At 35.4% G+C, this 17,764-nt stretch overlaps 2 protein-coding genes across 2 annotated transcripts; both read left to right on the top strand.

Annotated features, from left to right (window-relative positions):
- The first annotated feature begins 3,434 nt into the window (after positions 1–3,434).
- On the top strand, positions 3,435–3,821 carry LOC102801007 (cornifelin homolog A-like). Its single transcript, XM_006817723.1, has one exon. The coding sequence runs from the start codon at positions 3,435–3,437 to the stop codon at positions 3,819–3,821; it is 387 nt and encodes a 128-aa protein (XP_006817786.1).
- A 2,656-nt stretch (positions 3,822–6,477) lies between these two features.
- On the top strand, positions 6,478–17,486 carry LOC100373866 (solute carrier family 35 member F4-like). Its single transcript, XM_006817719.3, has 7 exons — positions 6,478–6,617; positions 9,779–10,097; positions 10,929–11,148; positions 12,404–12,529; positions 12,656–12,845; positions 14,299–14,388; positions 15,987–17,486. The coding sequence occupies exons 1-7, from the start codon at positions 6,581–6,583 to the stop codon at positions 16,160–16,162; spliced, it is 1,158 nt and encodes a 385-aa protein (XP_006817782.1). The 5' UTR covers positions 6,478–6,580; the 3' UTR covers positions 16,163–17,486.
- The last annotated feature ends 278 nt before the right edge of the window (positions 17,487–17,764 follow it).

The raw sequence follows: 17,764 nt of genomic DNA on the forward strand, positions 1-17,764 counted from the left end.
TGTCTGTAACTCAAGGTCTTGTTAATTGTAATTAATTGTTATAGTTTGGGCTGTTTTTTGCAAAAGTAGGCGTAATAATATAATATGGGTATAATAGGTATCTGGAAGTAGAAAGAGTCGTCTAAAATATTGCAAAGCCTTTTAGATGGCAACAAACCTATGTAGATAAAATAGTTAACTACATAAGTTTGTGCTCAATCTTGATAAAATTGTTAAAATGTCACGGGCAATACGTGTCAAAGCTATTCTCTCTTAGTTTGGTTTTAGTGAAGTGTGGTTTTTGGAGGTCCTGGTGATTATGAAGCTTTTCGCGGTTTTCTTAGTCAATTTATTGTTATTTTTTAGACAGTTGTTTTGTACGAAAGACAACCTATGCACATATTATAATTTTAAAATGTTATTTTAAAGGGAAAATTACGTATCAGTAATGTTAAATTGAGAAGAATATATTTATTTTTTAGTTGTTCAAGTCATTCACTGGCCATTGACACTGAATATAATATGTGTTATGATGAAAGTAGAGGACGTATGTCGCTGTGACATGTCTACTACAGAGGCGGCGGCACGAATTTTGGCGAGATTTGCTCACCAACCCTGCGCTGAAGGCGCAACCTTACTAGGGGGTCCGGCGGCATGCTCTTCTTAACAATTTTGAAATATAGACCCTTTGAAACGCTATTTTCTGCATTTTGAGGGGCACAAAAGGTTTCAGCTTGATTTTGAAGGGGCGACGCCCCAACATTTTCTTTCGAGAGGCGACCGCCCCTCTGCCCCCGTGCCGCCGTCACTGTACTGTATGGAATTCTCAAAAAGCTTATAAATTTCTGTTATCTTGGTCATGTACAAACCCATCTCTTGAGAGGTATTATTTCCTAATGTCATGTGATTCAAATGTAACTGTAAGTAACATTTTTAATTTGGGGTTAATTTTAACCCTTAGAGCAATAAACATCAAAGTAATAATGGCACAGAAAAAAGTATGAGTAGATTAAATGTGTTATCGCACCAAACCCTAAGAACGCAATTTCAATATTCAAATCAAAACAATACGCCTGAATAAAATTGACCCGGAAATCTGGGAAATGACAAATTTCTTGATTGTAAAATGATAATTATAACTATTCCTTGGAGTGTATGTCCTAACTCTGCCCAAATTAATAACTAACATTGCATCCGAGGGCATCCATCTGCAGTTGCAAGAAATGTTGATCAGCTGAACGAATTAACAGTTACAGATAAATTGTGTCACACATTATGAATGTACAATAATAAGAGACGAACAATAAACCGATAAAAATGAATCTAGTTATGATTTTTATGACTGTCATTGACTTTTTCTGGTACATTGTCAAAATTAAGAATGAGAGTGATCGAACTGGACACAGATTTGGATCAGCACAGCCTATTTCTCAGTCATTCCTCTAAGGACCCCCCCCCCCTATCATTAATGGCGGGTTCCTCAGTTGAAAACTAATTTCCGTTCCGTGTAAACCCCATCGAAACCAATCTGTATACTGACAATGCTGCCGTGACGCCAAGTGCATTCAGTCTTCATACTGAAGCTTCTGACAACTGTATTCCAGTCCAACTGTCAAAAGTGATAGCAATCGAAAGTTTCACAGTCGCCGCAAATTTGGAGAGTCAAAGGGGATTGAAATACCTTCTGTTAGTCCTTCATTGGTTTTTAATTTGTTGTATAAGCCTTTCCCAGGTCCACGAAGCTTGCATAAAGTCGTTTTTCCAAGTTTTCTTACCCTTCTGTTTTGATGTTTTGTTATTTTTATCTCCACGTGGTTCATTATGATAGATTCATTATTGTAGTCGAGATAAATAGGCAGGCTGTGTGGTGTGTGATGGAATGCGAGTCCATAGTACTGTAAACGTTCTTGATTAAATCATAGAATTTATGTATTTTAAGGTCTATGCTTAAATGATAGTAAATTTAAATACAAATGGGGTCACGTGTCTGTATTGTGTTGTGGTGATTACATGTGAACGAGACGCCTTCACCGCCAGGGACAGTACAGATCCACATTGTCTCGTTGTAGGTATGGACCGAAAACTAAGCATGACAGACAGCAAGGAATTTAGAAGAAAATAAAATAAAATAATTGTTTACACCTCAGGTATGTATTTTGTGCGGGAATACCATCACTAGGATATATGCACCGATCGGCGTACAGAAAAGAATAATTTTGTTTCCAACCTTTATGTCTACCGTACACCAATCCTTCTAAAAGTGGTATTTTGTGCGTTTTTTTGTGATATTTAAGCAACATTTCGAAAAAGGATATATTAATATGAAGCAATTATTTAACGTGCCACGATCATGTGAGTCAATAATAACCATACAATACAATTTATAAACTAAATTTAACCACACTGTGGGTGTAAATTCCAGTCGAACGGAATTGGTATTCAGAAGAGAAAGAGGAAGTTAACAGCAATAGTTAGCACGAGAGATAAGTTAATCAGAATAATAGAATATGACATCACCGTAAATTGCTCGCATGATCGCGCGTGACATCTCCAGCCAGAGTACCGGATATGACGTATGCATGATCTTTCCAGTGGTTGTCGTTTCTAAAAAAGTAAATAAATTATATAACAAATTTGTCATGTATCTTTCTTTGTTTTTTTTTTTCAGGTTTTGTAAGTGCTTTGTTTTGTGTTCTTTGCTTTCTTTATGAAGATTCAAACAAGGATGCGTTTCAGTATTAGATTATCATTTTTATATTCACTGCCTGACAACCAAAATCGTTGAAAACAATGGACGAAAACTCTCAACAAACTTCACTTTAGGCTAGTTGTTGAAACTCTCCTGAATAATGTAACAAGATTATCCCTACATGTGCAACATATTTAAATTTGGTTGTCTAGGTTTGATTCAAAGTGAAGTTTGAGCTGTTCTCTCGACTTTAGTTGTTTTCACCGGCGCTTTGATCAGCGTTCTACTGCAGCTAACGCAAAACCCTGGCCGAGGCGTGGCAATTGTATTCTTCAATATTATAATTCCCCGAAAAACGAGTTGTTTTGCATAATTTCGCATCGAACCAGGATTTAAGAAATAATTATAAAATTTCTACTGCTGGGCCAGTCCAGCAGAGCCAACAAAACAGCGGTGCGTTTTTTACCAACCTAGAACTTCTGTGACGTAGCTCCGCCCCGAGAATTACCTAAACGTCATTCACAAGAACTCGTTAACCTGTGTACAGTGTTACATCTATTTAGTGAATCCCATGGCGATACACAAACACAAAACAGTACATTTTATAACCGTACCGTGCTATGCTCGCCCTGGCATCATCAGTTGGCACATTCAGGTTACCCCACAAGCTGTGTGTATTAACGAACTCTGACCATCAAACACACTGATTTAAGTCATCTGATTTATCTACGGTGCTTCTTCTATCTATTACGGAAAAACACACATCATGTCAGCAGCGAGAATAGTAGAGAATACGGCAGACTGGGAGAACGGTTTGTTTGGATGTTTCGGGGACTGTGGTTTATGCCTCGTCACGTCGTTTCTGCCTTGCTGCACCGCGGGGAAAAACGCACAGGCTGTTGGTAAATCGTGCTTGGTCCACTCGCTTCTCGGTCTGATTCCAGTCGTTGGATGTGTTTGTCAGTCCGGCGTGAGAAGAGACATTAGGGAACAACGGTCAATCGACGGCTCTTGCTGCGGTGACTATTTGGTTCATCTTCTATGTGGGTGCTGTGCCTTAATACAAGAAGGCCGAGAGTTGAAGACTCCGAGTCCAAACGCGGTAGGAGTAGTGGTCGACCAACCAAGGGGAAATGAAATTAGACCGAATTAAATAAATCGCAGTTCATCACTATCGACGCAAACACCATGACTGATTTCCCTGCAATGCGGCTGCTAGACAAATCGACAACTGTAACCATGACAATGAAAATACCGATGTGAAGTCTGTGGTTGAACCAGTACTGCGTTTGCAAAAACAATGCTTTATCATTTTATATAGTAATATTTGATACCAGATTGCTCCTCGATTAACTTTCATAACAATTCATGTTTTCTAGATTGTAACTATGGCAACGTTGTTCGCCGCCGACTGTACCGCGGGCGCAATCCAAATATTGAAACGAACTCATGCACTCATATATGTATAAAGATATACCATAAAGATTTTCCGTTATCGACATTATAAAATACTGAAAACAACTGAAATTGAAATTCCGAAATATATCAAGAATAATTCACAACCAAATGTATTGTATATACACATCGATGGTGATTGTCCTGGTTACCGAGATTATACAGTAATATTACAGAAGAAGAAAAAAGTTTTATTTGTCTGCATTTATATCTGAAAAAAGCTGAGTGAAATTAAAAACTGTGTTGTAGTGAATTCAACAACTCATTTATGAACAAGAACATGTTTCTCAAACCACGTCACTGTAACACGTCATAACACGAACTTAAGTTCATTTTTTATACAGTTTTATCAATTGTTTTTATGATTACATGCAATTAATACTCTCAGTGCAACAAAGCATTCTCTTAATTTTTATAAATATTTGTAAAGTTCACAAATCAAACTGAAACGAAAGGTTTCCATTGGACGATTGAATAGCATTGAAACGTTTTCAAATTGTGCGCTGTGTTCGTTGATTGGCTGGTTGGATTTTTGTAAATATTTATAAATATGAAGGAATGCCTTTTTTGCACTCGCTGAGACTAGTAACTCTGCAATCTTGTAGTTAACTTGAAGAAGTGTATAAATATGAATTTTTAAATCCATGTACGTAAATCTAGGGCGTATGAGAATTACAGTTTTTTACAGTATTTTATCGAACGAACCCTTACGAGATGCAATTATTATTTGAACAAACACAAAAATAATCAAAGTTTCCTAGATTACATCTCTAAATTTGTAACATAATATTTTATAATATTTTCCGTGAAATGAAAACATTAGTTTTACTTATTCGTTCGTTAAAAAAAATCATGTGCGCTGCTTTGGAACGCACAATAACAGTGCTTGCAAATGTCTATTTCATTGGTGTTTTAAAAAGCCTTGCTTATTTACACAAAATTCGACATCTCTCTGCGTAACGACTGTAGCGATTTCGGTTTGTTACTAGTATTCAGACTTCACTTTAACGTAGTTTATTTGATACACCGCATTTGTGGGTATATTTGTCGGTCAACAACGCTGTATTTTAATTAAATTCCGTCCACTTCTCGATTTGATTAACCATTGACAAGTTGTGTCATTTGTCATTATGTTGTAATTGTTAATTGAAAGAATATTCGCACAACTATTGAATCGATGTTACTATGTAGCAATCAAACTAGAATGATATGTCACGTGATATCCCCTTTAGATTGTTCCACAGTACCCTAGTAGTGTCAACGCATATAATAAATATTATTCGGTCGTGAATTTTTTGAGTTCGTCTATTTTATGTGTTGCAGGAAAAATCATTATCATTAATTTTTGAAAAAAACATTCTCGCCCATTCTTTTTGGCTTAGAGCGCGTGCTCGCGCCTTTTTCAAATATAACGATTGCCTAGTGGGGACGTGCCCCTGAAATGGGTCTCGTTTTTTGGATTTTAAGTATAAGTATCGGTCTTAATTCTGGTCAAGATAGACATTAATATCGGTAATATTTTTCCAATTGGTACACTTATGAGTCCGTATATGAGCGAATATCACCACCTCAGATTCCGGCCTCAGCCTGAGATCCATGAGGTATGTACGGGTACTTCAAAAGCGTATATGCGGGGGAAAGTTTTGCAGGCACGCAGAAACCATAACATTGACGTCTGCGTGTTGATCTGCATGTAGGTTCTGCGGGCACGCAGATGCCGTTTTTATCGTTTTGCTTATTGCTTAAGTTCTTTCTGTCGTCACCTCCATATATTCAGCACTGAAAACAAGTTTTATTGCATTTATTGCATTAAAACAAACGAATCGGTAGCATACGCAGACTCCGGGCTGTAAAACCAAATCAAATTTGAAGATCATGTGACATGTCAACTATAAGTTATGTGGCATTTATATGTCTGTAGTTTTGAAGAAAAAATAATGCGTTTTACCTATCTAGTATGAAATACTGATTGATCTGAGCTGTGCGCGTGTTGGTGGGAGATCCAGTCAAGTCTAAATTGGACAAAAATCGAAGTGCTGTTTTAGAAAAGTTGCAAGCCATCTGACCGAACAATTTTCAGAATAGCTATGCGAGGCATAAACTTTTGGTGAAAAATTTCAAATTTCCCTAAAATCCCAACCCTTGAAACAAATTTTCAAGAAAAACACACCCCTTAAAGTGATTTAAACCATAAACCCACGGTTACTTTTTTAGGAACTGTGATAGAGCCAACAATATTGTGCTGGCATGATCAATATTAGCTCTGTGCACAACGCCACCATGTGAAAGTGAGTAAAATTCCATACAGTCGAGAGAGGGCGCAGTAGTTATGTCATGACCAAGCTGGCCGACCTAGCTGCAGTTCCGGTATGATTTCTGCCTTCTATTGTTACGAATTTCATCAGCTTTCTGGGATGATGTTTTTAATGAAGGCTTCCTGCTGGTGACACTGGCGTCATGGCTGAAAGTGATGATGACACCGACAAACTAGAAGGTATGTATGTTCTCCTGTCGGGACCTCAAGTGGCCTTTACGTTTCTAGATCAACACAGAAATAATATTTATAAATATGTTCGAAAATGTTGCTCACACGCACAAATATCGCAAGGTCAGAAAACTTTCAGAACATTCAAACAGTGCATGCGCATGCGCAATATATTTAATGACGTAATAACTAATACTGATGGTTATAAAAGAAAGTAAAGACCGCATGCGTTTTGACCCAAGGTGTTCATAAATCCTGGGGGCGGCAATTTGGAGTGTTTTTATTAATTATAAGCAATATATAACCTCAAATGGATATTTAAGCTGTGTAAAAAATTATTTTATTTTTATGCTAGAGGAAATAAATTCATTTTAAACCTCTGGTTTCTATGTGTTGTGCAACCCGGTACTATATACTACCAGTACAGCTGACCTCTTAACTTAAGGCATAGCAATTGAAACATTGACACATGGGTCAAGGTTATTTTCATGGCATTTCTTGCACAACAACAACTAACAATTTATTAACTCATAACAACCTACTGAAGGAGGTTAAAGGTTACAACAACAACAAAATCAAAGAAAGCTTAGAAAGAACTCCCATGTGCTGAGAGTATTGGAGACACATTAAATATAATTTGAAATTACTTAGCCGAAAACTAATTATGCAAATCAGAAAATTACCATGAACAGATTTGATTGTAAAACTAATGAGGTCTGCGCAATGTAACAAAAACTCTATGTACCAAGTTTAATTGAAATGTGATTAGAACCAAAAAATTATGAATTATTATGCTAATTAGGGAAATAATATGAACAGAGTTTTACCCCAAACTAATTAGGTTTGTACATTGTCCTAGAGCATCTTTGTACTAAGTTTCATTAAAATGGAAATTAGTAGTTTAGATATCAGTGTGAAAGCTTAAAATTGGTTAATTATGCAAATTGGGTAATTAATATGTACAGATTTTAACCCACAATTATCCAGGTCTGTCTATTGTCCTACAGCATCCATGTATAAACAATCATTGATATGTGATGATTAGTACCTGAGATATCAGTGTGAAAGTTGGAAATTGGTTAATTATGCAAATTAGGTGATTAATATGCACAGATATTTACCAAAAACTAATTGGGTCTCTGCATAATTCTAGATTCATTGAAATGTGATGATTAGTACTTTAGATATCAGTAGAAAAGCTGAAAATTAATTATGCAAATTAGGTAATTAATATGCACAATTATTTACCCTGAAACTAATCAGGTCTCTGCATAGTCCTAAAGGATCTATGTACCAAGTTTCATTGAAATGCGATGATTAGTACTTGAGATACCCGTGGAAAAGCTGAAAATTAACTAATTATGCAAATTGGGTGATTAATATGCACAAATATTTATCCGAAACAATCAATCTCTGCATAGTCCTTGAGTATGTAAGTACCAAGTTTCATTGAAATGTAATTCTCACTACTTATATCAAAAGCTGAAAATTAATTAATTATGCAAATTAGGTAATTATATGTACTGATATTACCATAAAAACTATCAGGTCTGTGCAGTGTCATATGACATCTATGTACCAAGTTTCATTGAAATGTGATGATTAGTACTTGAGATATCAGTGGAAAAACCGAAAATTGACTAATCATTATGCAAATTAGGTAATTAGTATCCACGGATTATTACAAAAACTAATCGAAACCTAGCATTAGTCCAGAGCATCTATGTACCAAGTTTCATCAAAATCCAATGAGTGGTTGTTTAGATATCAGTGGAACAGCCATGGAACCACTAAAAAATAGCTAATTATCATGCAAATTAGGTAATTAATATGCACGGATTTTTACCAAAAACTAATCAAATCTGCGCATGTGTTCAGTGCATCTATGTACCAAGTTTCATCAAAATCCAATGAGTGGTTCTTTAGATATCAGTGGAACAGTCATAGAACAGCTAAAAATTAGCTAATTATCATGCAAATTAGGTAATTAACGAGCATGGATTTTTACCAAAACCTAATCAAATCTGCGCATTGGCCCAGAGCATCTATGCACCAAGTTTCATCAAAAACGGATGTATGGTTCTTGAGATAGCAGTGGAACAGTCGGACACACACACACACATACACACACACACACACACACACACACACACACACACACGCACACACACACATACAGACACACTAACTGCAAAGACTCCCATTTTGTGCTTCGCACATGGGAGTCAATTACAGATAAAAGTTAATCTAATTACAATGGCTAATAGTTTAAAGACAACCAAAAAACAGACTAAGCGAGTCAATGAGTAAACTTTTTTAAAGCGCGGTGTTCGTCGCGCAGCGCATGTTTGAATTTCGTGTAAATAAACAATGTATTTTACACCCCTGTATTCGTCACTATGAATCCCATATCGAACAGGACGTGTCACAACGACCACCGCCCTGTATTTGTGTAAAGGTCTTAATTCCTGCAAACATCTAATATGAATAAATAAAAACAGTTCGAATGGACCCTTAAAGCGAGAGGGTTGTCACCTGCGCACGTGCGGGAATTGAGTCCCAAGCGATGATAACAACACACGTTGAAAATGTAAAGGCTCATGGGTGGATGCTTGTTTGTAAACAATTACATGCTATGGACACCTGACGCATGGGCATGTGACGACTCCCGTGCTTTAAAGCACTGCATTTGTCATGTAGCATGCTTTAATTTTAGGCAAACATACAATGCATTTTACGTGTATTTTCCAGATCTGTAGTTAAAAAATATTCTCGCAAAAACATACAGTTCATTGGGTAAAATAAAACAAAAACTTAAGCCTGAATTTGTTTTATTTGGCGTGGTCAGATAAAATAGATCTTTGAATTGCATTTGTATTTATTTGTAACTTTTTGCAATGGATTATGGAATCATTGTTTGAACACCATGCCACTAATTCTTAAACCTCTATACACATCGGCCATTTAGTATTTAAAAATATTTCAACTGTAAGATTTATAAAATTGCAGTTATGAGAATCACAATAATGATTATATCAGAGTATTTATTACCATCTAGTGTATTACCAAACAATGTTTTTATAACTTTAAATCCTAGCAATCTAACCTACTCTGGTCTGATCCCAGGGAAGGCATAGTGGACTTTTAATCGCATTTGGTTCCTCCCATAGAGGTTGATTATAGCAGTGATGCCCGACTGGTGACAAACTCTGATGCAAAAGATGAAGAAATCCAAGTCATCATATCTGATAACAAATGCATATCCAAGACGACTTGCAAATGGTTGATTGGTCTATTTATTGTGATCGGTATTGCCGTCTCATGGGTTGGAGCAACTCAGTTTACACAAAGCACTTACACAGATGAGTTTGACGGTCCCTTCTTCAACGTTTGGTTCTCAACAACGTGGATGCTTGTCTGCTATCTGGGATATTTCCCGCCAGCGTTTTTTTTGGGGAGAAATAAATGGCATGCGAGACTGATTTACAGGTGTGGTATCTATAGATTAGAAAAACGTTTTAGCTTTTCTTTGTACTAATTTAATATTCATCACTATGGGTCCCATGCAACAGACAGTACGACTTTCACAAAGTCCATTATTATTTTGCATTCACACTGTGCATTGAGTTGCGCATAATTGCTTCTCCATTACAATTGCATATTTGAATCACATATTTTCATGGCAACCTAAATAACTTACTCACTCTAATGGACTGCTTGTCCATAATTTAAAATTATTCCATTTGTCCAAAAGCTCGGACTACCATATTTTTAATTTGCTATGTCAATTTCAATGTACATGTGCCCAAATGTATTTGTGATTTTATTCAATGGATAATGTTTTTTTCTGCACAAATTACATTTTTTATGTTACATTTTGTGATACAATATATATTTATCAATATACATCAAACAAACTAATTTTATAAAATTTCAATTTAAAAAATTCAATTCATATGTGAAAGTATTTTTCTGGGAGTGTTAATTACCTAGTAATAGATGGATGGATAAAAAAAAGACAAATTAAAGTAAAAATCAAAAAGAGTATATCCAAACTTGTTTCTATGGAAACAACAACTTTGCAATTTCCCTGTAGCGATAAACCCTAATTTTGTGGTCATTTCAGATTGGAAAACAAGAAATGCCTACAATTTTGGCTCACAATTCACAAAATTGTTCAGGTACCCCAGGTTTTTTCTTTGGAATTTAAAACAGTCAATCACAAGAAATATTTTTACAATTTTTCAAGAAAGTCTGTTGGCTTTGACTACCCTTCAGTTATATGAGTTAAAATGCTATTATGTCTATTCTATCTTTTAGTGAAGACGAGGCTGTCTTTGGTGAAGCGGGTCTAACATTGTGGAATTACTTTCGACTGATCGCCCCATTCGGTATATGCTGGGCCGTCACTAATTACATGTACACGTACGCTTTGGGATTCATAGCAGCTGCTGACGTAACTGCTCTGTTTTCGTCCAATACTGCATTTATCTATATACTGTCCATACTGTGGCTGAATGAGCTTATTACTCCGGTCAAGGTAAGTAAACAGTCGAATCGTTCCATGTTTGACTGCTTCTCTAAAACTGTACCGTATTTAACACATTGCTTACTGTAACCTCGGTTGACAGCTGATATGAACGGTATACTGTAAAACATGTCTTTTTCGCAAGCATGTCTTTTTAGCGAATTTAGCAAGAGAAATGATTTGCTAATTCAAGATGTCACTAATGACATTATTAAAAATTCAAAATGGCCAAGGCTTGGGGATTTGTATACAGTAATCCGGAACGTAAAAATCTGGGGTGCTTTCTAATTACACTTGACAGTTTTTCTTTGTTTTATGGAGGTGATAACTGCGCATTTGTTTTGGCACGCGACATACAAGTATTGTGAAAACAGGAAATCAACAATGACAAGAGAGATTCGCTAAATCAACATTTCGCTATTACGTCATTTTACCACAATTCGCTAAAATTGCATGTGGCTTTTTCAACATGTTTTACCAACTGCATGGATCAGTAAATTATTTATATTATTGGCAACACCATCACAGTAATGCAACACCTTGTATGTATTATGCATATAGGTCATCACACTTGTCAAGAAGTCGTTATGACATTCTATCGTCAATAAAAACATTTCTGGACACACTAGAATTAGAGTGGAGCCTTGTTATGGGGACGCTCTTGTTCAAGTCTCAATTACATGATCAGCTGACAACTTAGAAAAGAAAATTTGAGCTGCTTTCCATTAGCTGTGTCTTTCTTGGGATTGAGCCAAAGAAACAAGGACAGCAATGAAAGGAAGGATATGCTATTAATATATACGATAAGACCAAGAGAACAATTGTAGCATCCTGGAATTTGAAATTAGTTTTTAACAGTGAACAACATCTCAGTGCAAGTATATACTTTAAAATACTTTAGTTTAGCTGGAATTAATTTTCACTGAAAAAACTTGAATGTTTTGGTGTTTTGTATGGAATTTATTTTCACTGATTTTGAACGTAAAATATAGGACAAAAATTTGTGGGTGTTTTGCTGGATTTCATTTTCACTGAATCATTCCTTCAGTGAAAATAGTGAAAATTAATTCAAAGCGAAAATAAAGTATTTTACAGTACTCTGCTTACAAATACTGGTTTTATGGTTAAATTTTGATGAAACCTAAAAAATATAACAGTCAAAAATCTCTAAGCTTGTTGAAATAAACAAAATCGGGAAAAACATTAATTTTACACAATTATTAGTTTTCTGTTATCATATTTGGTTTTCCCTCTTATTTTCTACTAGGTTTTAGCAACAATATTTTCTATAGCAGGTGTGGTGTTAATGGCTGCTGGTGATGGTTTTCTGAGATCCACAGCAGTGGGGGTGGCATTGTCAGTTGGAGCGGCCATTGGAGCTGCTTTGTACAAGGTACATACATGTACTTGTTTTTTAAATTTGTTTTTAAATTATAAATATAAATATAAATGTATTTGTTATTGTATGATCTTATACATGTTTTTCGATTGATTTATATTTATTTGTGCCTTTTTACAGGTACTTTTTAAAAGATTCATCGGTGATGCAACAAGCGGGCAGGTCTCACTGTTTTTAACTTGTACAGGAGCTTTCAATTTGCTCTTTCTGTGGCCTGTTATGTTGACATTATATCTAACAGGGATAGAAAGCTGGGATTGGAATGAGATGCCATGGAAATTTCTATGTGGGTCAGCTGCCCTGTCAGTGGGTGAGTATGACCAGCCCTTCCTTATGAAAAAATTGAATATTCCATTTGTTGAATGAAGTGTGTGGAAGAAAAGGAGCTGTGGTACAGTTTAAACTGTTTTATGTTTTATTTAAACAGCATCTAGACAGCTGTAAGGTAACAGCAGTCACCAAAATAAACTGATCAGAAAAACTGTAATCTTGTGATAGTTTTCCTTGGAACATTGTTTGATGTTTGAAATATTGTTGGTGGGGTTTGTTATGAATTTGCATTCAACTGTTGGAAATTTCCATATCAAAAGTTCCCCAGTAACCACCCACTATTTGAGTTTGTTTTTTTAATTTACTTAGTAATAAGTACTTACTTACTTGGGCCCTTTGCCCCAGTTGGAGCATAGTCCGATGATCATCCTCCACTGTACTCGTCTCTGGGTCTTCCTTCTCAGGTCGTGCCAGCTGTTACTGATGCTCCTCATCTTTTCCTCAGTGTCCCTTCTCCAGCTGTTCTTAGGCCTTCCTCTCTTTCGCTTGCCCCATGGGTTTCAGATTAGGGCCTGCTGTGTGATGCTCGTTGGTGGCTTTCTGAGAGTGTGTCCTATCTAGGACCATTTTCTCTGGAGGATCTGGCTTTCCACTGGTTCTTGTCTTCTTCAAGTGTGGAATTCTTATAAGAAACAAATAATCACCATTTATAATATTTCACACCATTTCTTTACTTGAAATATGATTGAAAACTGTTCCAACCAATCACTGGATGGATTGTGGTCAACCACAGAGAAATTAACACCATTCACGAAATTAACCCAGCATGGAACACCATCTGCAACATAATTCAGAAATATTGGATAAAAGTGCTAGACCATATTTGTAATTTGAATATGAATGAGACTAAACAAACGTTTCATGATATTCAGCCATATTTGAATTTATATTCCAACAGATTACGTTGATGAAATTAATTTTTACTAGGCAGCATCCTTCATGAAAATGTTTGTTGAGTGCCGGATGTTGTGATTGAAAGGCTTTAAGTCATAACAAACATGGCTAAGAATCTTCCAATGGATATTGCAATGCTCCATGGGAAATTGATTGGAAGATAACAGTTTTCATGATCAGTTTATTTTGGCGACCGTTGTTTATTTGATTTCTTTGAACATACTTAGGCCTGTTTTTACCGCCATGCTTAGGCAAAGCTATTTTCATACTTTTAGCATAATTGTAGGCCTTCTGACCTGTCATATGCTGTAATGTGAAATTATTTACCCAATGTATTAGATAAATTGAAATAAACAACCCAAATGTTCAAAAATATGGCATATATCCCCTTAAGTAAATATGACCCTACGCAAATTACCGGTACTATTCGTATTTTCTCTATTAAAAGCCAATCTCCAATAAAAGCATGTGTATACAAATAATTGCTTTTACTGAATAATTCAAATATGACTTATTTCATTTATTTTTTTAATACACAGTTTTCAATTTCCTGATTAATTTTGGTATTGCTTTCACATATCCTTTGTTCATTGCAATTGGTACAGTTATAGGAATACCCCTCAATGCAGGTAAGAGGAAATAATCAACAAACAGACAGACATGCATGCATGACATCATATTTATTCATATAAAAGTATTCTTTGTATTCTATCAATATTTTCTCAACTGATACCATATAAGACATGGTTTTCTGATGATAAAGGCACAGTACTTGAGGCCGGTAAGGGGGGAGCACTGGGCTGATTGAGGGATACACATGTTTGTTCTGAATCTTGTGGAGAAGGGGGTGTTTTTAATGAAGATTGCATGTTCTAGAGAACCAAAGAAGAGCAGTGCTTCTCAACTTTTTTAAGAGACTGACTTTTAATGGAAAATTTAAAAATAGAAGACCTTGTTGGTTTGGACACACTAAATGCACAAACGCATCGACACTGATTGAGAAGACAGTGTATCTTCCTGGACTAAAGTATCGTTCATTCAGAAAAGTCTGCATTTTGTTACAAAAAGGAGTAGTTTTTATTTAGATATATATGAATGTATTAACATCAATGGCACTATGGAGTAGGCTTATACCACAGTTCGCTGGCTGACTTGAGATAATAAAATAAAGGAGATTTGTTTTTACTGATATTTACCATATGGCAGCCATACAAAATAAAGAGACAAGTTGAGAAACAGGTTTTTCAGATTCCTACAAATTGAGAAAAGAGTACCAAACATTCATGGGTAAATTCACCCTTTCCCCGCCCGACTTTCTGGAAATAATAATCTGAAAATTTGAGTTTTCAGTTTTTACGATAAACACTACTATTTTGTAAATTTGTGATTAAAAGAGGGAACAACTGGTAGTGAAAAGGTTAAGCCAACCACCAACAAAATTTGACTAAATTGTTCATTTTTCCGCACAAGAACAATGAATACAGTTTAATAGACCATTTTCCGTACACTGCGAGAATCACACGTTATGCGTGAAATCGAACGTAAAAACAGGACAAACAAAGGTCATAGCGTCGTAGTCAAACATCGCGTGGGATTCGACAAACGCGAAAGTATTTCGGGGACATTTCCATGCTTAATAATGTGCTGTCCACATTTGATGATAGGCAATTTCGATTAAGTAAGGGTATTCGGAAGCAATATTCCTCTGTCGAAGATTGGCCGGTCAATGTAAGCTGCGAAATAAAGAAATTCTAGTTCAAATCAAATCGTTCGATTTTTGCAGCAGACGTTCGACGCGCGTCTTTCATGCATCTCGCGAGATCTCGCAATTGTTCGGAAAATCACCTATTGTATTAGTGGTTGACTTAATAGTAGTGTAACATTTAGCTGTGAAAGTTTGGTTATTTTTTCCAATCCCATTAAATGTTCTATGACCTTTGACCATCTCCACCAAGATTTTTACCATTGGAAAAAAGTTTCAAATTTCTTTTCAACATTCATAGAGCTAAATAAACCTTCATAACTTTGTTTTAAAATTTTGATCAATACCTGTAGGCATTGAATATTCAGTTTAGTCAAAAATTAAAAAAAAAATAGTAAAAAGTACATAAAAATGAGCAAAGTTGTGGTTGGGGAAAACATTTTAATTTTATTTCAGTAAAATTTAGACCTTATCTTCCTATGTAAATAATTGATCAAAATATAAACTAAATTTTTTTCTTCACAGTTGTGGATTATATTTGGCGTGACAATGCATTTGGGACACTGCAAATCATTGGAAGTGTGTTTATCGTCGGAGGATTTCTGTTAATGCTGATTCCAAACAAGTGGCAAGATAAAGTGACCTGGCCTCGGTTTGTAAGATGTGGCTGCTGTACGCGATGTCATCACAGTGCTTTGTAAGAGGCTATCAGTCAAATCTGAATTACAAATATGATATATTTTTGTATTAATGGTTTTTCAAAGCTCAGAAATGGTACGCACAGAAAAGTACCAAACTTATAAGTATTTCAAGTAATGTAATCTCGGGGGCCGAGCTATGTTACAGAATGTTCCAGGTTGCTAAGGCACAGACCACTGTACCATGTATTTCTATGGGCGAGCTGTTGTGGAAAGCCGGTCGCAGAGCCAATGAAAAAACTTAAAGTCGAGGAAACAACACAAGCTCAACTTTGAAGTAATCCTGCGCAACCGAATGTATACATGTTGCGCATGTAGGGGTAATTCTGTTACACTACTTAGTAGAGTCTCAACAACTATACCAAAGTACAGTTTCTGGGAGTTTTTGGTCTTTGTTTTCACTGTAATGGTTGCCAGGTGGTGAAAATAATGCCCGGATGTCCGCCTGAGGATACTATTGGCACATATATATTGGCAGAAAGAAATAACAGTTTTGAATAACTTTTAGCAAACTTATTTTTATGCCAAAATTTTGTTCAATATTGTTGGCTGAAATTGTTCAGCAACGAGCTGGAGAATTTCAATTTTTCTACCAAATTAATATGTGTGGTTCCATATATTAATAAGTATTACAATGCTACTAAACAATGAAGGCACTCCTTATAAATGCCTTTTTCGGTTTATCTAAAATTAGTTACACGGGGTAGTTTATAATAACCAATGTAAGTAATATGTATCAGATTCTATGTAATAGAAAGTTGATTTATAACATTCCCAATGGATTCTTATAATAATTTCACAGTGTAAAGGTACAGGTAGTATAAAGTTGACAATACATGTAATATAATCCCGGTGACTTTGACTACCAATTTATTCTGATAGATAGCATTTTTCATGAACTGTACAAAACTACCATTATATTGCTTACAGGGCTCAGTGAGAGGCTTTCTGCAGATTATGCAAAGTGAGAATGTAGTTTTAAATAATGTAAACTTACCGGTATATTTGCTAGCATATCTGATAAGATTTTACGCAAATTGCAAATTCATATTATTAGTATATCTACATATGGTGACTGACTACGGTGCATTTTACTTCAATGCTGTAGGAATTATGAAAATAAATCAGTTTGCATCTATCTGTAAATTTCCCTCTACATTGATACAACAGAATATAAAGTATATAATCTGTATTAATTCTTATATAAACTTTTTATATTTTATGAAACATTTAGAATTTGTCCAATACCATTTTAGTCATGTCAAGTTTTAAAATAAAACTTTCTTTTTTTTATCATGAATAAATTTGCATATTTCACTATTATGTATTAGAAGCCTCAGCTCTTGTCTTTTTCACCACCAGTGCCCTCTATTTATCATCAGAAATTAACAAAATAGTCTCGTTATTAGTCTGCACTTTTCTTCAAAAAATTGGGACATACTGAAATTTTGTCTTTTGTCTTCAAAATTAGGGTTCATTTCCAGAAATATTAAAGAATATAAGAAAAAAACGAAAAAACATTTGGGCGAGAAAATCTGGTGGTATTACAGCATCGACACATTGTTCTCAATTGTTCAAAAAGAATGGATGCCGCTTCTATAAGAC

Source organism: Saccoglossus kowalevskii, chromosome 14 (assembly GCF_978046115.1).
Source record: "Saccoglossus kowalevskii chromosome 14, keSacKowa6.1, whole genome shotgun sequence".
Taxonomy (NCBI): Eukaryota; Metazoa; Hemichordata; class Enteropneusta; family Harrimaniidae; genus Saccoglossus; species Saccoglossus kowalevskii.